The following is a 23,772-nucleotide window of genomic DNA, read 5'->3' on the forward strand; positions in this document are numbered from 1 at the left end:
GGCCCCCACTGGAAGCTGACTCACCTTTACCGACTGTGCGCCATCTTACCGTCTCCTGTCACCAGGTGCAAATGGGACACCAGGCGGAGGCCAGGGGCTGACTCAGGAGGCTGGGATGCTCCATCCAAGGACACTGTGTGCCAAGAGTTTTCCTTTCCCCTCATGCTCTGGTAGAGTTGAAATCATTTTAGATGTGCTTCACGGAAACAAAAGGTATTTTTTGGGGGTAGAGTGGGGTGGTTATTTTGTTTTTAAGATAAACACATGCTTAATTTTTGTAGACCCTCAGTAACCACCAGTTGGATTCCCAGCAGCTTATGTAAGCTGTCAAATTCAAGGCAGGCTATGCTCATCTCATTTTAGCTTTCTTTTTGAAGTTGAAGCACAGAAGTCAGAGCCCAAGATGCCTTTGTCCTTTCTGTGGATGGTGGAGCATTTGTCAATATTAAATTTAATTTGTGTAAGAGCGGCTCGCTAACAGCGAGAACACAAAACTTGCTGAACTTCACTTTGCCTGTGTGTTCCGAACAGCCTGCGTTGGTGAACCTAATGAATTCAGCAATGAATTACCTTACCCAAATCTAGGTCAGCTCTGTTGATTAAAAATGTTATAGATTTAAGGACTGAGCCTATAAAAACCCACTTAAAGTTAAACTGTTTCAATACCTGTTCTGTCTCTTGTAATTCTTAAATGGAAGAATATATACTAATTACCAATCCAATGCGCCGACAGTAAGAGGTCATCATCAACAACAGACATTTATTGAGCGCCTATTGTGTGCAAGGCACTGTGCTAGGCATGGGGCTACAAAGACAAGGGAGAAACAGTCCCTGCTCTCAAAGAGCTTACAGTCTAATTAGACTAACGAGACACAGACGGAAAAGGACGGACTATCCAAGGTAGCATATACTATTAGGATACTGAGTGGACACAAACAAGATTGCAGCCTTTTTTGCATTTCTGTGGTGGCTCAATACCCTGAGTAGGTGGGGGTGAGTGAGCTAGAATAAAGGGGTTCCTCTTAGTCATTTTTAAGCCTTGTAGACACTCTCCGCCCTCTTTCCATTCCAAGGTGCCTTCTGGCAGGTGCGAGAACCTAGGCAGTTGCTCACATTTACCCCGAAGGCTCATAGTTCTCATTGAGGTGGCCTTTTTTAGGGTGACCCACTGCCCTGGCTTCCTGGCACTGTCCTGGGTTTAGCACTGAAAGTCTGCCTCTCGGAACTCCTCCCCTCGACCCGGCGGGGCGCCAGGATGGCATTTCTGAAGTGCCTTGTCCTGCAGCCCGGTGTAGTCCTCCCACCTACTATGGTCATCGCTCTGGCAGGACCTACCCCAAATCTGTTCCCTGGGTGGGTCTCTAGTTTAAAAACCTGTAAGGAAGACCTTAACAGCCCCCAAAGACTGCTGGTTTAAGAGCACACTGTCAACACAAGAAGACAACCAGGAAGAATGGCAGAAATGGAATGGGGTTTAAGAGAGAAGCAGTAAGGCTGGAAGAAATGGTTGGGGCAGGAGTGAAGATGCAGAGGTGTTGACATCACCTCCTGACGCTGCAGAGAAGGAATGGGGACACAGACCCTTCTCTCAGAGGTCTGTTTAACAATTTGAATCATCACACCAGTGGAATCCAGGGTGCATTTCTGAAATGAGGTCACTCCTGCATCAGGGCAAATATTTGGGCCAATTAAATAAGTGCACGTGTGTTTAAATAACGCTCTCATTCCTACTAGAATTTCAACATTTTCCTTCCAGTTATGCCTTTCCCTTCTAAATCAATAAATTTAATTTTTGAGGTGAATTTTTATTTTAAAATGAGGTCATATCCTTCCATTTTAATGTAATTCAAATAGATCAGGAATGGAGAGAATTTCAGAAAACAAAGGTAGTCTGCCTTGAGAGGTCTTCTTTGGAATCTGATACACGTCTCCGGCAGTCCCCCAAGGATTCCAAGGGACCACACAGAAGCCTCTCTTTCAGGTGCAATATTTTGTGTTTTGCTCTCATTTATTGGTTGCAGAAAAGCTCTAACTCTGCAAACTTGGGACTCTGGAAGTTCCTGAATCACTCTAGTTTTCTGTTTAGCCCTTAGGAGCACATACCAGGGTTAGTGAGGCACAGGGACTTAGTCACCAAACACCCATTAACCGTAATGCAAATCACACAGCGGAGTCCCCACGCAGCACACTGAATATTTACCTCCTAATGTTCTTTTAATGTACGCTTTCTTGGGTGAATATTTACTGTAGAATATTAAATGTAAGAGTCCTCTTTTTATGGGCCATTTGAAGTGATTGATTTTGTTTGTGTATTCCTGTATCTTTGCCCATAATGGCTATCTGCTGTAATGGCCTCTGCCAAATGTTCCTGCGTTGAAATAGCAGACGCCATGGATGCGCCAGCCATTTTTTTGTGTCACCGTGGTCTTAAGAGTGAGGGGGAAGCCGATGACACAGCTGGCGAGAGAGGGAAAGGTACGTAACATAACGAGTATGACTCAGGCTTCAACACAACTGGATGCTGAAATCACTGAGGTCTGTAAACATGGTTTTGCAGTCGTCTTTTATATCAAGAGTTGATTTTAATGGTGTTGAATGATGTCAAGACTGAAAGTCATGAAATGGTAGTGGCAAGAGAAGAATTCAATTGCCCACAACCGGGTCCAGCAGCACAAGCTATTAGAATTCGAGGTTATTTTCTTTAAATGCTGTAATAAACCCACTGCCCAAGCAATAGTTTCCTACATATTTACACCATATTTAAAAAAATATAAACTCACATACTCACACATCCTAGCCATATGCAGCTTTAAAATATTTCCCAGTGAAGCCAGGAATATCAGAAACCCTTTGCTTTACACTCTTTTGAGTCTTTGAGAGGGAGAAGTTACAAAAAAAGATGCAGCTATCGTGTGGTCTTAGAAGACAAAACAAAGCTTTTGTTTTTATAAAAACTCTAAAACCTGAAGACAACACAGACATTTGAGATATTACTGGATTAGGTAATAGAGCTACATCTTTGCATGTCCCAAGTATGCCTTTCTAAATTTCTAGAAAAATAAAACTTGTTAAAGGAGCTACTTACATCTGGGCAATGTAATCTTTTCCAGTGATGGGAAAGGTGGCCTATGAGTCATTTATGTAAAATTCTTAATGCTTTCTCGAAAGTTCATAAAGTATTGTTTGCTCAGAGTTCATGCTGTAGAAGAGATTGTGCTGGAATAAAATTCTATTGTCTCTTTAAAAACAACAACAAGAAAATTTGAAGAACACATCCCCATATGTTTTGGACAGACATTTCAGTGGTACTGGCTTTTACCAGTTCAAGCCGCATCACAACAATACCGACTTTATCTTTACTATATAAATACCTGGACTGTGTTTGCGCCTCGACAAGTTACTATATATAATTAACAGTACCAGTTGGTGCAAGAGACTGGAATCTTAGTACTAATGAAGGAAAGGGAAAAGAAATGGTAATGTGAAGAAACTTCTTTAATCACAAACCAGGTCACGTCTTGTAAAATAACGTCAGTCTCCATCCATCATATTTGCTGGTGCCTTCAGATTTGGCATTAGAGAAATGAATGCCCCCTAAGCCATGTGTAAGGAAAACACTGGTATATATTTTAAAAAGCTATTTTTTGAACATTATTACTTGCGTAAATGAAAATCTTTCCACTAGCTGATCTTGGCTCTGAATAAAATAAGTCCTTTACACTCCTGCAGACCAGGAAACGGCAGTGAATATAATGTCAGATTTGCAGTGAGTGAATCGGGATAGTTCATAGGGTCAGTGAGTCACATGATGAGGCATCTCCTTGTATCCTCTTCTCACAGACTCACAGAAGGGCAGTTCCTTGCTCTCGTAGCCAGGGAATAGCATGAAAGTTCTCTCTCTCTTTCCTCTTTGATGCATGAAGCACCAGAGAAGCAGGAAATGGATTTTCACCAAGGGGGACCAGGGAGGAGGTATGTTTTTAACTGCAAGAGGGAGATAGGTAGTAGGGGGTATAAAAGGCCCCCTAAAATAAGGCTCCTGCTGCCGTGGGAGCCCCATCATTCCAAGGGTGAAGTCCTTACCTGGGTCAACAAGAGGCTCATTGATAGGATTTCAGATTTGAAATGAAACTTAAGAGGTCCTCCGGTACTGGGACATCACTCTGTGAAAGGGGAAACTGGGGCCTAAGTGAAGTGACCGACATCAATCATTACTAAAGAAACTACCTTTAAGTTTCTCTTGGTGGTATCTTTTTTTTGTTCAAGTGACACATTTTTTGGTTTTCAGTTTTGTCATTTGGAGCATTTCTGCACGTTGGAAAATGGCATAGCTGTTCTTGAAGCCTGAGGGTTCAAAGAATGCAATGCAACATTTCCAAGTCAAATACCATTGCATGCCAACAATGAGCACCATGAATGCGGCAACTCATCTACCAGTCCCAGGCCTTTGCCAACCATCATTCTGGATTAAAGAGTTAGGAAGGATAAATTACCACACAGTGATAATCTATAAAAATACTGGCCTAGAGCACACTAAAAAACTCTCGATAAATAAATATTGGGCATTTGCTTTACGAAAGTCAGGGAAGATGCACTCTTTAGACATCACGTCCATACTTCCAGGCTGCGTTTTACAAATCACACATACAGAGTCCGACAGATGATGAAGGTTATAGTTTGGATTAGGATACAACGTGATAGAAAAATGCCTTTTGACGTGGCATTTCTATAAAGGAATGCAACTAATACTGCTGAGTTGCACGTTTCAGTTCCGAAGGCAATACTTAAAGAGATCCCAAGTGTTTTAGACATGGCAGCATCACTGACAGGAGTGTTCAGCCCCTAAGCTAACCCCCTTTGAAAGGGATAACACTCCTTGAGATGTCCTGATTCTGGAATTTTCCCTCACGAGCCAGCTGCACTGATTTGCAGTCACACCTCACAGGCGTCTGAACATGGTACTTCCTGAGGAGTGACACTGTCCCTGCCACCATTTCTGTTCCTCTTTCGCGTCTGGTTCAGGAAGTTCAGTGGCCGGATGTCTGAGTACAGTGGGTACTTGGGATTGTGGTCTGGCCACACACATTCCTCAGAATACAGGTTTATTCTCAGGATGATTTATAGCCAGTGATTCTGGTTTCCAGTCTGGTTGAAAGAAGTGAATGTTGAATGTCCGTGCCCAGTTCTTAAAGACTCGTTTCTCTGTGATAAATCGGTGATGACTGCCCTTCCGCCCTCGCTCATGGGAGAGGTACATTGTACATTCATCAGGTCCAAAAGGCTCGTAATAATGATACGGAACTGAAGGGTGACTGGGATCCCTGTAGGAGGAAAATGAGATAACTGATTAAAGCCAAAAAAAAAAAAAGAAAAAGAATTCCTTTGACTGATTGCAGTAAGATGTTATCTTTAACAAGCTGATAAACACAAACCATATTTTCAAATTAAATGAATTTCAACTAATGATTTTTCTGATGTTTAGGCAATGTGTGAGTGGAGAGGTTCTGACATGAAATAAACTCAGTGACCAACATTATTAAACAATCAGATTTAAAAAAAATAAGGGTCTGGGACTAAGTGATCTGAGAGTCACTGGATTTTAACAAGCTGTTATTCTGCAATAGTTTAGACATAGAATGTAAGAGAGGAGAGGATTTTTACATGCTGATCAAATAAAAAATTCAGGAAATAGTGGATTTAAAATATACATTTAAAAATCCCTCTTACTATTTGACTATCATGATTTGTTAAACTTCATAAATGAAGAGCAAAAAAAAAGTATGCTGTAGGACATTCAGGTTTTTGAGATTTAGAAACTACACAGTGCTAAGACCAACGCTAGTTCTGACTTCCACTCTTGCCCCCTACAGTCTGTTTAGCACAAATAGTTAGGAAGATATTTATGAAACAAAAACAAATCATTCTCCTTCCCCACCCCAAATCCCCCCAAATCCCCCAGGGGCTTCCATTTCTACTAAGAGCATGGCTGGCAGGGTGTTCTGTGATCTGGCTCCCCTCCAGAGCTTCTTCTAACCCACCCAGATTTGTTCCCTCTGCCCTCACCTTACTGGCCTCTCTGGTGATCAACACCACCAAGCTAGTCCCGACCCTGAGGCCTCTGCTCTTAAGGGTGGTCACTGGACTGGACATTCTCCCTCCAGCTCACTTCTGCTGCTGGGGTTCAACTCAAATGTGTCCTCCTCACCGAGGCCTTACCTGACACCTACCCCTTCACTCCATCTCTGAATTTACTTTGTTGATGGCATTGATCATTCTCTGAAACTCCTGTTCTTGCTTCTTTGCTTACAAAAGAGCAGATCTTTTTTGTCTTGTTCCTAGCAGGTGGTCAATAAATATTTTTTGAATGTTTGTTTGTTGAAAGAAATATAATTTATAAATATATTTACATGGAGTTAGCAGCTCAACAGCCAGCCTCTGCGGACAATTTCTCATCCAAGCGTGGAAAGTTGCTGATCCAAGTTTGATTCCATGGGAGAAAGACAGTGGGCAGGGTGCCACCGCTCTCACTTGTTGCTTTAGATGGATGATGTACTCAAGTCTAGAGTCTCTATATCAAGAAATTTCAGATCTTCAGTCTCTATTGTGTAGTCTGACAGTCCCAACATTTTTCTGTCTTTATATCCCTGTCTCCACCTCCAAGGAGAAACACTGGCTCATTTCTTCAAGGTAATGTGAACACGATTAACGTGTGGGGGTAGGTGGGTGTGCTGATGTGGGGTTACTAAAATATCTAACCCCCAAAGAGCCCTGGTCTCAGACCGGTTTCCGTTCTAGGCCAGTCCACCCCATCTCTTCTGTCTTGAAGCCTAAACAGTAAGAGTAGTCACGCCATCCCAGCAGGTAAACCTTCCTCTCTTGAACTACACTCACCAACTGGCCTTGTTGCAGAATCTAAGCTCTTGTTGGTCTCTTCTTAGCTCTTCTCTTAAAAGGTCCAAGCGTCCCAGCTTCCTGCAAGCCACCTCCCGGTGCCTGATGCCTTGGGGTCCCCCTCTGGAACTTGGGCTCTATTCCAAGTACGGTAACTTGGCTTCCCAGAGCGGCTCATCCTGCTGGATACCTATTCGTTTTCTTCAGAGGAGATCAATACACAGATGGCTTTCAGAGTAGCAACTTTACTGGGGTCAGGGATCGAAGTCTTTTATCAAGAGGGGTGTCGAGTTTGTGGCTCTGACAACAATAAACCTTCGAGCTTCCTCTCCTCTGGGGTTAAAGTTCTTCCGGGAAGAGAGACTTATTTTTGTCATGCAGCATTTAAACATCCCTCGTCCTGGGCTGGGTGCTGTGCTGAGTGAATACTTTGCCTCTCTGTTATGCCTGTCTCAGAAGTATCTCAATGTTCCACAGTGAAACATCAGACCCTGTCCTATCGCGTTGCTATAGAGTTCACTTCCTTACCTACCCTAGAAATTGGAGTCCTCTTAAAATTTTAATAGAAGGTGTTTTCAGTACAGAATGTGTATGGTAGGAGAAATTCAAGTTGGAACTGACTAATATGAAGAAAATAATAATAAACAAAAAGAAACAGAAATTTATGAGACAAATCTCCCCAGATTCATATGGCATCACTGGGGGACCACACTAAATTCATGTTGCCATGGCAGACTTGGGTTAAGCTTTTATTCTAGTATGGATCAGGTTTTAAATCTGATTCATCCAAGATTTAGACATATTGTTGGCATCAATCTGACTAAAGAAACGATTAGGTTTCTAAAAATATCAGGAGATTGATTTGGCACCTAGGAATAGGGGGAAACTGGAAACCGGCTAAAGGACGCTACAGGATCAATTTCCTTATTCAGGAAGGCCATCTCCTTGAAGGAAAATATATCTGGCTCCACACTGATCTCCAAAAGGGATAATTAAATTTACAGAGTTGGTTATTGTGTTTTCAAAGGTGTCCAAGTCAGTGGGTGCTGTTTCCACACTCTAAAACTTTGCCCAAATGGCAGAAAAGCGCTTGGTGGAACTTAAGAAGGCAGAGCCGAAGCAACTGCGGGCAGCTGTCGTCCTCGGAGCCGTTCAGAAAGCCCTTCCTTCAGAAAGCTGAAGGTGATAATTCCCTAGGTCTTTTCTCAAGCCTGACTTTCTAAAGGCTGCCAAGGCTTTTTCTCCCCTAACCTGATCCAAATGAAAACAACAATAAAAGTCAGCGGAATTTTCACGCCAGGAGGCTACTGTTGTGAAAGGGAGGATTCTGGCACCCCAGCTGCTATTTTGGGCCAGGGGACGCTCAGGGAGTGAGGTGTGGGGGCGACAGGGGGCATGGTAATCATAGAGCCACTTCCCCAAGCGGTTGCAGCCTGTCGTCAGCTCTCCAGGGGCCAGTGTGGAAACAAACCCTGCAGAACAGTGTGAAGAAGGTTTTTTTTTTTCTTTCTAGAGAAAGCAGGTGGGGAGAATGAAAGAACTAACATTTAGTGCACAGGAGGCGCTTCAAAGAAATACCACTGCCTGTGTTCCACCTCCACAGAGTCTGGTTTAATTGTTTTGGAGAGGGTCCCAGGCATAGGTATTTTAAAAAGTGCCTTAAGTTTGAGTATCAAAAGAAATAATGGCAGTATTGGATTAAAAAGCCCATAAAATAAAATAAATATCCACGAGCCCATGATGTCTTCAGTAAATTACTGAGTAAATAAATAAAAAGGGGGAAGAAACAGCATTTCCTTACAGAATAATTCCAATGAATAAATCGGGAAAGAGAAAATCACCATTCGAACAATGAAGTAATTGTGGCAGGAAAGACACACCAACGAATGGAATACGAGCGGAGAAAGAGATAAGGAGAAATAGGTTATTTGCATAAAGTTATTAATCCCAGATATTTATTAATGACAAAGAGAGAAACAGCAACCCTTTACAATGAGTCAGTCCAGCAGACACCATCTTAACCAAGTGATCAAGGTTACCACGGCCAGTAATAAGACATTCTGACATCGTGTACTTCTCGACAGGAGATGTCTCTGCTTCTGTAGTATCCTTCTCAGTATAATGCATAACCTCAATCTAATAATGAGAACATATCACACAAATCCAGAGTGATGGGCATCCTACAGTAATGACCAGAATTCTTCAGAAGCGTCAGAGTCACGAAAGATAAGGAAAGACAGAAACTGTCACAGCCTGGAGGAGAGTAAGGAAACATGACAAGTCAAGGAGAAAGGGATTGGGTCCTGGAGGAGACACAGAACATCAGGAGGAAAAATGGTGAAATCTGAATAAGTTCTGCAGTTTAGTTAAGAGTGTTGTACCTGTGTTAATTTCTTAGTTTGATAACTGGACCCTAATTCTGCAAAACGTTAACATGAAGGGAAGCTGGGTGAAGGGTGTAGGAACTCTCTGTGCTACTTTTGCAACTTTTTCTGTTGTTTTAAACTTTTTCAAAACAAAATTTTAAAAAATATAATAATGTTAAAAAGTTCCTTAGACGATGCTAATATGCAGCCAGGTTTGAGATGGCTGATTTAGCTAAGCACCCGCTAACCTCAGCACTTGGCTTATATTATCGCCTTCACTCTCCATCAGGTGTTTCAGGTAAGTACCACTGCTCTGTGGCGGGTGAGCAGCCGGCACCCGGGAGAGAGTCGAGTGCCTGGCTTTAAGCACACGGCCTCCCTCGTAGGCCGTCCAAGCGGCTCGCCTTGCCCCTTTCAGCCCCAAACACAGTGCTCGGCGCTCCACATGGACGGACTTGTTTAGGCCTCACATTGCCCCAGTGAGAGAGGTACTGCTACTACCCCTGTTTTACAAATGAGAAAACTCATGCGCAAAGAACCTGAAGAAGTTTCAGGGCCCAGATTTGGACCACAGCTGTATTCTTAAGAGTGAGGCTCTGTGTTTTGGAAAAACTGCTGTCCCACCGGGTGGGTGTCTGCACTCATGGTGCCCCAGGTTCCCACTGGGGTGTCAGCACACAGTTGGGAGCAACGTTGTCCTTGCCCAGTCTCCCCAGCACCACCTACCCAGGTGCCTGTCGCGTGGTGGGCACCGTGCCGCAGGTCGGAGCGTGAGGCTGGGGCCTCTTGCTCACTGGCAGTTTTACCCGCTGTTACTAATGGCAGCAGGAGTTTGTGACGTGCCATTTTTAAATCTTCTACAGCTAAGCTGTGCAACTGGAAAGAAATCTCATACATCAACAAGCAAGGGCAGATTCTTCCATTTCTGGGTACCATCTAGGCTGGGTTTGGGCTGGACTGAATATGAGGCTACGAAGGTCCCGAGGAAAGAATGATGCTTCTGCCTCTCTTCAGAGCTCTCAGATACCCTCTGCAAAGACACATGTCTCCTTGGCACTGGATACAGTACCGTGCAGCAGGGAGTCGGGAAATGTTTGAGGAAAAGAGTTGAGTCGATAGCTGTCATGTCTCTAGGTGGCGGAAATCAACTTGCATGGGGGCTTAGAGGACACCGCGGAGCAGGCAGAAAAAGATATTCCCCCAACAGGCCTTCGTACACCTCTGCTGCAGCCCGTGGGGCCGGCTGAGGCACCTTTATTCTGCTGCTTGCATTTCTTGTCTTTTCAGCCTCTTATAGATGGAGAACCGCGGCCCACCTTGGAAGCCAGTGGAATAATACTTGTGTTTCTGGGCACAAGGAACACCAAGAGCCGGCAGCCGTCCCGTCCACACCGTCCCCGGGGCAGAGAGCCCGGGGGGGCCACGTGAACCCACAGCCACCCCCGGCCACTCAGGCACCTCAGGGGGTGCCATCACATCCCGTAACAGATCAGGCGTACCCACGGGAGAGAGGAAGGTGACGAAAACACCCAGTGACTGGCCAGTTTATAGTCAAGCTAGAAGAAGAAATCACGGCAAAGTTAGCATCTATGAAAACAACAACAACAGCAATATATTTTAGGTTCACTTCATAAAATGCGAACCACGTGGCTGCATTCCATTCCATGCCTGTCCTCTGCAAGTATCTGATTCTACACGGTGGACTGCCGCCAAGTCGGAACTTCCCCTGTTGCGCTGGCAGCTTGATGAACGTTCACTAGATAATAACTCTAGCAGAATCAACTCTCTGGAATTCACGATACCTTTGAGATGTCCTTCACATTATGGATGAGGTATTAATCTAGTTCCGTGACAGTGATCACTCTGAGTCATTACTCTGCTAATTAATACTCAAGAAATGATGGGGAACAGAGAGTTGTAAACTTGCTAATGTGTTAAGTACGACCAGAAATGAGATTATTAGGTAGAATTGAAATGCTTGGTCCATTATTATCACAAATAATTTACAGTGGAAAATGAGATTAAAAATACTCACCATAACTTAGTTTGGAAAGCAATGATAACAGAGCTTTTTCATGACAATTTATAGTCCACCTAGGGAGAATGGATTTGGTTTCTATACGGATATGGCATGATTTAAGGGTCTACGTCCACATAATAATATATTTTAAGGTTGTCTCCAGTGCGACATGACATTAATTTTCTCCAGCTTTCTGCACACTGATGAGCCTGGAGTCCAGGGACACAGGCAGGATGCAGACTGATGCTTCATGCCTGAGCCCCTCTGAGGACCCAACGCTGGCCTTGGCTGAGAATGAACCAGGTGGCCACCATGACGCTTGGAATCTGAGTTTGCCATTTGCAAATTACACCCTTCACTCACCTGGCACTTCTGGTCTTGCAGCAAATATTGAATCAGTCTCTCCAAGGAAAGGAAGGTTTTTATTTATTGAGTTAAATCAATACTGAATACACACTATGTGCCAGACACAATGGCAAGTGCCAGAGATCCAAATGTGGCTGGAGACCGGACCCCCTCTCGTAAGGAGGTTACACGTTACTCAGCGAGGTGAGGTGGAGGGGGAGGTGCAAGAGAGCCCAGTAGGGGCCCTGGTGGGGTCTGACTCAGACAGGGGGTCAGGGAACGCTTGTAGGACTAGGACCTGCTGCATCTGAAGCAGTGGAGTGAGGGGTTAAGAGTTTTGGCTCTTGAGCCCTGGAGACCTGGATTCAAATCCCAGCTCCATCACTTGCTTGCTGTACGACTTTGGCCAGCAGTTTCCTGTCTTCAAGCTTCGTATGTAGAATGATGATAATAATGTTTCCTTCCTGGGGTCATCATAAAGGTCCAGTGAAATGGCACATGGACTCCTACCAAGCACAGGACCAGCAGGCGGTACGTGCAGGAAACATAACAGCCTTTCACGTTATGGTGAAGAACCAGCAGTCATCAACCAAATTAAGAAGGAGAGCACGGACATCCCGAGATGAGGGCAAAGGGACAGGGATCTGCGGGGTGACTTCCTTTATAAGTTCCTCAGTGGGAGTGGAAGAGATGAGGCAAAAGTGGCTGTGGGTGCCAGGTCCTGGGGGTTTGTGTGCTGAACTGGGGACTGTGAACTCTGTTCTAAAAGCTTTGGGGACCTGCTGAGGGGTTTAGGTGACAGAGGGAGATGTGTGGTTTCCCCAGCAGCACAGTGGTGTTTGGAGAGGAAAGAGAAAGACCAGAGTTGGAGAGAGTGGTCAGTAGTCTTGCTTCAGTACCAAACGGAAGAGGAAAAGGTTGCCCACCAGGCACAGGACTTTTAATCAGTGTCTGAGTCCGCAGGGTTTTGAACAATGTGTCCCTCATCTGCTGTCGTGGCCCTTCAGACAGCCGCTGCTTCCATCTGTGGTTTTACGTACAAAGGTGGGGCTATCATTCTTCCTAACGAGTCCATGTGCTTAATAGTTTAGGGGCTACTGGAAGTTTTCTTGCCAATGAATGACTCCCGGAAGTAAGTCCCACCTTTGGGTGGGAGGGACGAGAAGGCCAGGTCTCTAGGAGAGCTGGATGGGAAATGACAGCTCCGGGCTGGTGGGGGTGAACCTACCCACACTTCTTGGAAATCAGGCACTCATGGATTGCTCAGCTGTCCCTGTCCTATTCTGTCCCCTCCCTCAGCTCATGCACACAGCAGCCGACATTCCCTTTGGTCACAGCCACACTAAGCCAATGGACATGACTGCAGAAGTGGTCCAGGGTTTGATCTTTCTGTGCCTTGGTTTCCCTGGCAATCAGATTCTTCTTAAAAGTGTGTGAGTTTGATTAGATTGGAAAGCAGTGTGACTGTGTCTTAGACCAGAGGTCATCAGGGCTGTCAAGGTTCTTATGTGCCATGGGACCCTTTGTTGTATGACAGCCCGTATGTAACACAGAGAGGTTGATCTGCTCTTGACGAAGTGGGGCCGGAGGGACCAGTGTTTTCTTCTCTCGGCTCCTTGCCCTTGTCCCACCGGAGAGGGTCAGTAGAAAGCCGAAGCCGGGTGTTTCAGTAACGCCCTGAGCGTCAGACACTGCCAGGCAGAGAGTGAATGTTTTCTCCCGCAGGCACCTTGTGAACCTTCTGTCCCCTGTGACTGAATCCTGTCCAAGTGACACTCAGGAGACTGAAGGCAGAAACCCCATCTCATTCATTGTTGATTATGTCCCCAAGTGCCAAACAACACAGGTTAGCTGAATGAATCGAAGTCTCTGATTTACTTAGTAAATGAATTCTTTGGAGAGTACTAGCTGTATCTCAGAGCCTGAAAGGGTTAATTTATCCCAAATGAACAGCTGGCTCTCCTTTTGTTTGCTGAAATCTGGCCCCATGTGATGTCCTGCAAGGAGCTGGAGGCCACGGGAAGCCAATTCTCAATGGTGAAGAAAAGTGGGACCGGATTCACAGAGGAGACCATTCATCAGTGCTCGCCGAGCGTCTCCTTAAAAAGCCCTAATGGGTATCTACGCGTGTGGATCGGTGAGTCCCTTCACCTGGTAAATTCACGCGTGCTTAACACACACCAGAGCTGTGCCAAGAATTCCTCATCTATTATCTCGTGGAATTATCAAGGACAGGGCCATTTGTTCACTCGATACGTATGGCGCATCCACTATAAGCCAGGACAATAAATACCTATGTCCTGCGCACCACGGCTCCCAACAGCAACCCACGGACACGAATCTCTGCCCTCGAGGAGTTTATATTCAGGTGCACTCAGCCAGCTTGAGGTCAGTCATCTCAGGAAAACTTCCCTACCACTTTTGGCCCTGGTGATGTCTTACCTCTGTAAGTCCTAGAGCTCATGACACACATACCAGCTGGTCCACTACGTTCTTAGCTTCTTTCAAAATTAAGGTAAAAGGGGAAATGTTCAGACCAGCAGCAGGGCTAATTGACGAGTTGCTTTTTCATCCTCTGGTGGCAGACACTGTTTGCAAGAGTCATTTGACTCCAAGTGGCTTTGCTGTGTTTATTATATTTCCATCTGGGTATACCGATGTAGCATAAGCCTCAAGGAGGCAAGAGCTGTGTCCTAGTCTTTGAACCGCTTTCCCCTCCCAAATTCTTGGTACCTCTCAGTGCAACTCTCACGTCCTTAGGATAATATTAATAATTATTTTATAGATCTTACAGTATAATATTAATGTATTAGTAATACTAATGCTATTAATAATCTTTCCTGAGCACTAACTATGTGCTGGGCATGGTGTCACACACTCTACATCCATGATCTCATATAACCCTCACCATCACATGTTTGCTTTTATCATCCTTTTCTTGTGCCCATTTTGTAGATGAGGACAGCAAGGCTCAAGGTCACCAGTTGGGAACTGAGCGCCTGGTGGTTCAGCCCATGTGTCCTGGACATAAAGATGAAAGGAACTTGGGAATCAGTCTGTGCTGCTCCCGGCTGCTCCCTTCTTATCCTCCCTAAACAGGCGTCACAACCGTACAGGATGCTGTGTTCAGCCTAACCCTCCGCACCCGACAGCACGCAGCACACTTCTTTTCTCTGACAGGATGCCGGATGGAAAGATCCTTCTGAAGAGTTCTTGCTGAAAGCACCTTGTGAGAACAACTAGCAAACATGCGGCATGATGTCCGAGGAACAGAAATTCAGAGTAGGGGGCAATACATGTTGCAAGGACAGTGGTATCCTGACTTGCTACTGTCAGTTCATAAATTGTTCCCATCCCACGTGTGGGAAGTTGTGCTGAACTAACTCTGAGTAAAAGAAATGACAGGTTAACGTGCCTTTCATTTGTTTTCCATAATAAATGGAATATTTCCTTGAACACTTTAAATCATTAACATTTCAATTTGTTGATGCTCCTTCCTCCTGGCGTCCTAATGGCAACGTTACATAATTATACCTGCCGGCTAACCAGCAGCTTTGATGGCTCTTTGCGGCCCGTAGGTGCTGCTGCCGCCGCCTTTGTTAGCCAGTTGATTTGAGGAGACAGTTTGCTTTTTCACACCATCCTACCGACTTTCTGCACGTAGGCTGTTAAATGGGGAGACAAGCCAGTGCCTTAAGTGATGACGAACCGAGTGAGGATCCAAACTCGCTCTTGCCACGTACCAGGCGCTGTTCCAGGCACTTTACATGTATTCGCTTATTTAATCCACCTACAACTCTCTGAGGCAGAAAGTCTATTATTATCATCACAGCCACTTCTAATGGCGAAGAAGCTGAGACACAGAGAGACTGAGCAACGTGCTCAAGGCTCATACTTCTTGGCACCTGTGTGGTTTGCTCCAGACTCTCCAGCCTTCCTCACTACATTGTGTCTTCCCTGAGGATGCGTGAGGCCAGGCAGTTCACAACGTCCCCGCCCGCCTGTAACCTGACTCTTACCTGTAAACTAGCACTGCGGCTGCTGCGCTGTCTCTGTTTTAAGGAGGGTGGGAGAAAGGGGGCGAAGTGGTAATGGCACGGTTATGTCCTCTTCACCATCCTTGCACCAAATCTCCACATTTCAGGTTTTGCCTCAAGGCCCATGGCCTTTGAGAAGTTGCTAGGTTTAAAACACGTGAAGGCATAAGCAAGCTTAAAACCACCCCAGGTTCGCCATGTGAAGATCAGGACCGAGGCCATGTACAGGTCAGCAGGCGTTCCTGAAAACTAGGAAATTTTCTGAACTTATCGGCATCTCTACTTTAAATGAAAGATGAATTTTCAACTGGGCTTCCGCAAATCGGGCCCTGAACGTTTCTCGGTGCATCTGTTAGTGCACATCAGACTCTGCCGGGGCACGTGCCAGGTAGCCTAAGACAGCAACAGAGATGTATGTACGTTCCCTTTAAAGCGATACATCAAAACAATTACGCCTGTGCTTTTGGTCTTAGAAGCACAAACCGAGGCTACTGATGTGGAAAGGGAAAGAGACTCAGAGGAATATTTTAATTTTAGAAAACAGGCCTTCCCGTCAAAGAAATTTCCCTCTTTAATTCATTAAAAATTACCACATTCCTTTGAAATGAGAATAAAACTAATATTTCTTAATGCTTGTTCATCATTAATATGATGCCAATTATTGCATTACTTTTGGTTGATAAATATTCAGAGGATAAATGAAGCCCGTAAGATGGATTAATTATCCAGCAGTACAAACAAAAACTTTCAATATTTTATGCCACATAATTAAGTGCTGTTTGTTGGTATGTGACAGGACGTGGGACATGTTAATTAATTGCTTCGAGAAGACAGTAAGACATGTTTCATGGTTCATGTCTGGAATCGGATATTTATAAACACTGTGCAACACTGCTGATGAATTACACTCGCAGAGTACATCCTACCTGCAGAAGTCTGGGGGCACCATGCCGTAAACATTGATCCTGTCACAGAGCTCCAGGGCAATCGTCATTGTGAACCAGCCGGTGCTGAGCCAAGTGTTGGAGATCTTTCTGAAAGGAACAACAATTAAGTCTGCAGGCTGGTCAAACAATCATTATACCCCCTCCATCTTAAATCTTTTCTAGAACAAGGCTGAAAGGCTGACTATAAACACACACACACACACACTCTCTCTCTCTCTCTCTCTCTCCATTTGGTAAATAGCTGGAAATTTGGAAATAGCAGGGAGAAACGCGTTACCAGCACGGCCGGATTCCACAGTGCCATGATAAACGAGGCTGCTGCCCCACCACCGTGGAGACTCCAGAGACTTCTGCATAATCAGTGATGATCATCCTCGTCTCCATGTTCAAGTGCGTATCACCACAATGTAAGGTGAGAATCCTCCTGCGTCAACTCCTTATTAACTAGAATACTTGACTAGCTATAAATATCCCCTTCCCCCAAGCAGAGTGGATAATGAAGAGCTTATTAAATATGAATAAACAAAGTTGTGTCTATTGGTCAACTGATCAATTGATCAATCAAATGATCTTAGGGTAGAAGCTAGCCTTCAACTAGACTCACACCATCTTGATGGAACCTTTCCTTAGAAAGGAAGAGGATGGGGCTAATGACCAGAGGAAAAGGGCCACAGGAGTGTTTGTGTTTACTAGAGCATTCCCTTTATTTGACCTCAGAAGACCCAGAGCCCTCTGAAAATGTTCATTAGAACACCAAAAACTGACAAAATTTAAGGAATGAGCCTGTGAATTCTAACATCCATTCATTTGCCCATTCAAACATCTGTACGGAGCTCTAAACATACGCCAAGTCTAAGCGTAATTGTGAGGCAAACGTCCAGGTCTACTTTGACCCTGTGGGGATGACTTGGTCTCCTACGCTGTGCTGCTGCGGATATTAATTTCAATTCTTTGGGGGTTGCTGCATTCACCTTCTTTTTTTCCCAGTGCTTATGGCATGCCTCATTAGCCAGTTTCAAACACCTTATCCCCAAGGTCAGACTGTCTGCCTTTGCGCGGCCATAGCACCACGTGTGATGTGAATAACAGAGTTTCAGAAAAGCTTTCCTACTTGCACTGTGTAGCACCCCTCTTTGAGAAGAAAGAGCTTTTGTTAAACCGTTTGCATCATTTCCATTTCACTTAAGGAATAACACCCCACAAAGGGCATTTTAAGAAGTCTTTTGCTTTGTCACATACCTGACAGGAATGGGTAATTTACTCATTTCTGAACTCATGGCTTCCACTTTCTAGTTCTTAATCCTTTCACTTATTTGTATTTTCCATTCCATTGTATCCTGATCCAGTAACACCCCAGCTTCTAAAGATGGAAGTAACATGGATTTGTGTCTTACTCGTCTCTATCATTCACCAGCTGAATGACCTGAGGCAGGTTACTGCTGTTCTTTGAACCTTGATTTTTTTTACCTAGAAAGAAATCTTATCTAGAAAGCAGGCATGGTACATTCCATCTTCCTGGGCTTTTCTGAGTCCAAAAAGAGAGAACATCATAAAAAGTATCTAGCCTGCTGTGTTGATGCATCGGGATCCCTTCCTTCTCTCTTGATTGCTAGGTTGGAGCACCTGCTGTGAATAATTCCACCATTCCTCTCAGTGCCTTTTAACACACAAAGAGACAGATCTTCTTCCAACGTCTGCTACTGGCTCCTGTGTGGGAGCCACCATCAGTAGTCAGGGCAGTAATCAGAAAATTCTGGAGCCTCCAGCCTACATAGGTCTTAATAAGCCCCCTTCTTTCTCACCACGGCAATATAATCATAAGACCTTTGGGACTGAAGGAGAGGAACGGAGCAGAGCTGAGTATGGGGACAGGAAGGGGAGGAGGTGCCTGGCCTCAAGTTAGAGCTTGTCTTCACCCACGTGACTGTGACCTGGCGACGGCCAGTTGTTCTAGACTTAAACTGCATGAGTGACTATGTGGGAGGATGTGGAGTCCAGGAGGAGAATGATAGCTCATTGACATCCTCAGATTCTTGATCCAGGAATCACACCCATGTCACTATGCCTTCGAGATGTGGGAAACAAGAGGGCTTTTCCCAGTGGCCGAAACACCCCTGTAATTTTGGCTCTCTTTTGTGTGATGTAGTAGAAACCACAAAAATACAGGAGGATGGGACTCTACAGAAAAAGCTTTCATATGTAAAAATGGGGAGAATAAAAAGTGGAGAACTAAAGAAACTCAGGTGAGTGTTCTTTGCCCCTTAAAATCCCCCAGTCTTACAAAATAATAGCCTCTGGGGATCACATGCTATAGAAATACAACTGCTTTGTGCTGTCTTTCTAAAATGATTTGAACTCCTTTTCCAACAAAGGAATATCTACTGTTTTTACACTTAATCAGCTGTAATGAAGGAATATGAAGAGCTGTCATGTGCTTATTAGGGAAAATTATCAGATATTCTTTTATATGATGAAGTAACACACTGAGCTGATAATTCTATAGTGCACACTAAATTACAATTAAAGGCCTTTCTGCTCCACCAGAATCTCATTTATAATCTCTATGGAAATATTCTTCCTACACTTATTTCATTTATGCTTCCTTTATCTAATTACAATAATATTGGTTCTGAATCATATTTTCCTAATGTCTCCTTATTCAATTATAAAGTTATTTTCAAGTACAGTTACTTTCTAATATCAAAGAGTACCACTTGGCCATCTGTGTCATTTGTCATGCTTCTCAACTGCAGACTGTTCCTAAGCCACTTTTTCTCCCTCCACTTTTAAGGAGGGCGAAACTCCCATAAATCAAAAATCTATTGAATTTAGCCTGCAATGAATGTCCTGATCATGAGCTGTACAAAATTGGATATTCTACACTTTGTGTGTCTTTAATACATGCTCCTGTTTTGTTAGGTTTCAAGAAAAATACAGAAGAAATACTGTCAGACCCTAAAAGTTTTTGTGTTTTAGTCTACAGAAGTAGCTCTGTACTGAAGGGCTGTTTCTGACCTTGCTCTTTTAGCTCAGAGTAGCCTGTAGATTAAGGACATGGACACATGAGACTATTGAGAAGTACAATATTTGCTTCTCTAAGACTGTTCCCTAAAGGTAACAGTCACAAGTGCTCAGTGACAATGTGCTCTGGTTCCCTACAAATCCATCAGTGTGATCCCCTGAGTAGGGACTGTGTGGATCCTAGCAGATGGATGAGAGGCTTGGTAGCCAATCCACAAAATGTTGTCTCTCCCCTTCCCATCTGGGCTCACTAAGGAAGGACACAGACTATTGAGCAAAAGGTTTTCACTGATCAGAATTTAATGAATTTAGTGAGTGGGTTATGTCTTGATGTGAGGTTGTTTTCTAAAGATCTAAGGGTGGAATGGCTAGTCTCCAAGTTATCAACTCAACCCCTTAAGATCCAGAGAAACATGCAATTATCCTAAATAGCTAACACTGCATCAGAGTTTCAGGAATACTTAAATTCAGCAAACAATCATCAAACTAAAAAGAGAGAAGTGTTTTCTACTGAAGAGAATGCTTCTACTTATTTTGAATTTTCCAACCAGACAAAAAGGAAACTATAAATAATGTTTCTCATTCTTCTTCCCTTATAAAAATGCTCTCTTAGTTAAATAACTCATTCAAATGAGCACCAGTCTCTCTTATTTGTGGTTTTTAAAGGACAATAAGTGATTGGATTTCGTGACAGCTTGTAATGACGACCAGGATCCCTCATGGGATCTACTGGCTGGGCTAACCATGGAGTCACCTGGGCCTCCAGGGAAGGAGACCATGGCACCCGCAGCCACGGCCCCCTCTCCTCGATCCGGTAGATGCCAGGCCCCCTGCTTGCCTGGATCAGCTCTCAAATGGCTACAAGGTTTCCAGGGTTTAAAAAGAAAGCTCTTTCCTGCAAAGAATTTGGGGACTATGGGCTTTGGTCTTTCTTAAGACTCTTCTCTATAATGAGCTGCCTAAAGTAGCCAAAAGGACTTAGTACTTCATATTCTTTATTTTGTGTGTTATATCTCTTTAGTTTAAAGATAAGAAATTGACTCAGTAACAGTTTTTGTAAGAGAAGGGGGCAAATTACATGATTAAATGTATTCATTTAAACAATAAGTGTATTAATTATTAAAGTATATATATATATATATTAATTTTGGGAGGTGTGGGTAGGTAATTAGGTTTATTTATTTGTTTATTTCTTAACGGAGGAACTGGGGATTGAACCCAGGACGTGTGCGTGCTAAGGACATGCTCTACAACTGAGCTATACCTTCCTCCCTAAAAGTATACGTTTTTGAATTAAGAAAATGAGGAAGATGAATTATTAAATCAGTCCTACGAGGCCCTTTTTAACAGGCAGTCACTGCCCTTTTCACATGTGAGGTCACAGACAGGTTAGCTATGTTGTCCAGGGCCATACAACTAATGAGGGATGGAATCAGAATTCCAACCCAGAGCTGTGCACTTGGAATACTCTGTGCTGCTCCTTTCAATACCTGGCTGTCCTTCTCTTCACCTAGATTTGGCCAGCTCCTGACCCTTTATCTCTGCCTCACCTCCAAACACTCCCCACCAGCCCTCCTGACAGCAGCCAGAGGGACTTCTCTCCAACCGCCTGCTCATTCTCTCACCTCTGAGCCCTAGTACCCATAAGGACCCTTCTCTCTCCCCTTCTCAGGTTCTTCTTTACTCGGATAAATACTTATAGGCCTAGGTCTCAGCTTAAATACACCTTTTTGAGAAAGTCTTTCTGTCACCCCCTCATCTCCTGGACTAGTGTTTTTCAAAATATTTTGACCTAGAGTGAGAAATACATTTTACATCAAGATTGAGCATATATGATTGCACGTATTATGCACAGTTTTCATTTCATCTTATTTTTTTAAGTGTGTAATTCATTGGTTTTGAGTATATCCACAGGGTTGGGCCATCACCATCACTATCTAATTCCAGGGCAATCTCATCACCTTAAAAAGAAGCCCCTGGGTATGTATAAAACCAAAATGAATTTTATTCCAGGAAATAATACTTTGCCTTGCTTACAATGAGGAATGAATGCTCACATTGTCCGTTTTATTCTATTCTTTTCATTGCATTAAAAAAAAATCTTGCAGTGACTCACTACATTCATTTCATGTCCCATTACTGAGTTGTAACCTACAGTTTGGTAGACCTTGCCGTAAACTACAGCAGGCCTCCCTGTCCCACCAGTCAGAGGACTGTTTTCTTCCTCTTGGAGGACCTAGCACACTGGCCACTACTTGGTGATCGTGTCGGCCTGCCCTGTAAGACGATATTCTGGGAGGGCAGTGTCTAGATGTGCCTTATTTTTCACTGTCTCCCCAGTGCCAAGTGCAGGGAAGTAGTGGGTACTCAATAAGTATCTGTTGACTGAATAAATATTTGCCTTTGAAAGAGAAAAATAACCCTATACATTTCTTTTTGGTTAGTGTCCACACAAGGCAAATGTAATGCAGTAAATCTATTATTTTGCACTTACTACCAGTGGAAGGAAGCCAGCAGCTGTGTTGCCTCTTCCTCCAAAATAGGGATCTGGCCACGAGTTACCCATATAAATGTCTCAGTGCTTCCTTTCACTGTGCCCTATAAATTCAGCTGGCGCAGCCCTGTCTCCAGGAGGACCCTCCCGAGGAACTCAGTCGATGAGTGGCACGAGCAGTGGGGCCGTAACAAAAAGCCCTTGGCAAAAGCTTCGCTTGTGGTGAATAAGCCAGCAGGGACATTTCCTCGCCCTCCTCTGTGCCGGGGCCCCGCCTCACCCCGGCCCCAGCCCGGCCCCAGCCCAGCCCAGCCCAGCCCAGCCCAGCCCCATCCCCGCCCCGCGCCGGGTACCTGTCTTTGCCGGTCTCGCGCTTGAAGAGCTCGTCGAACTGCAGCATCTTGTGGCGCGTGATCATGAAGGCCTTCAGCCGGGGCAGCACCTGGCTCAGGAGCTGCAGGTTGTTGTACACCTGGCCCTTGCCGTCGCGCCGCATGTAGCTGCTGGGGCCCCAGAAGATGAACACGGTGCCCTGGCTGACGTTGAGCAGGTCGTGCCGGTTGCGGAGGATCCTCTGGATGCTCGAATGCGCGATGACCCTCAGGCTGGTGCGGTTGCCCACGTCGCGCCCGTAGCCGCGCGTCGGGGCGTCATTCATGCGGATGACGCACTCGGTCTGGTCAATCTGGGGGCCTTGCCGGCTGCGCAGCAGGTGCCCGGAGCTCGTCACCAGGGCGCAGTCCCTGCAGTGCATTTTCAGTGGCTGGAAGGAGGAGCCGAAGGAGCCCATCAGCACAACACTGGCTTGGCCCGGCAGGCCCCTTCCTGGCTCAGAGGGCTGCCCTTCCTCTCTCTCCTCCCTCCCATGCCAGAGTACGTCCCTTATGCTATTACCTCATGTGCCCTGACATCCTCTTCCGAACTGGAGACAGGAAGCATTGGACAAGAAGGGAAGAAAGCTGGCATTGACCTGTCAAATACGGGGCTCTGGGCTTTACTGATATTAAAAGATCATACCGTCACATCAACCTACCAAGATTGCTGTCACTGCCATTTTGAGGATACGCAGGCTCAGAGATGTTCAAAAATTTGCCCAAAGATGCGTAACTAGCAAGTAAGGGAAGTCGTGGTTTCAAACCCAGGTCTTTGTGAATCCAGTTACACCAACGTTGAAGAAAAGACTGTACTGCAATTTGCTGCGACACTAGTTTTGATGCTCTTAACTCACCTTATTGAGAGTTAAGCCTGCATCGGTCTTCTTGGATGCTGTACAAATGTGTTTATCCTAAATAGATGTCGTCTAAGAATCACATGAGCAAAGACAGCAAATTGTGACCCCCTCAGATGCCATACTTTGAAATGACAATTAGGTTAGTTTCTTCCATTTTAAGGGGAGACTGCAAGGAATTAAGTTGGCCCATCTTCAGAAATGTAAAGAAAGCTTCAAGCCCATCGGTGAACACGTGCCCTGGGGGCGTCCTGGCCATGAAGTTGCCACCAGGGACAACGCCAATGACCACGGTCATTTCAACACCCTGAACCAACGACGTGCTCTCCGAACACATACTTTCTTATGAATTAAACATTTCCCTGTTCATGTTTAATGAGAAATAGCTCTTAGTTGCTGCTTGAAGGTAATGTAATTAAGGCC

The 23,772-nt window shown here is 44.7% G+C and overlaps 1 protein-coding gene across 1 annotated transcript in view; it reads right to left on the reverse strand.

Annotated features, from left to right (window-relative positions):
• Window positions 1-4,556: 4,556 nt before the first annotated feature.
• ST6GALNAC5 (ST6 N-acetylgalactosaminide alpha-2,6-sialyltransferase 5) overlaps window positions 4,557-23,772 on the reverse strand; it is a 143,870-nt gene continuing 124,654 nt past the window's right edge. Inside the window, exons 3-5 of the mRNA XM_006205970.4 lie at window positions 22,475-22,884; window positions 16,586-16,693; window positions 4,557-5,321 (exon numbers count right to left, since the gene is read on the reverse strand). Of these exons, the coding sequence (XP_006206032.2) occupies window positions 5,090-5,321; window positions 16,586-16,693; window positions 22,475-22,884 (750 nt within the window). The 3' untranslated portion in view covers window positions 4,557-5,089. The remainder of the gene's footprint in view (window positions 5,322-16,585; window positions 16,694-22,474; window positions 22,885-23,772) is intronic.

Source organism: Vicugna pacos, chromosome 13, assembly GCF_048564905.1.
Source record: "Vicugna pacos chromosome 13, VicPac4, whole genome shotgun sequence".
In the NCBI taxonomy this organism is placed as follows: domain Eukaryota; kingdom Metazoa; phylum Chordata; class Mammalia; order Artiodactyla; family Camelidae; genus Vicugna; species Vicugna pacos.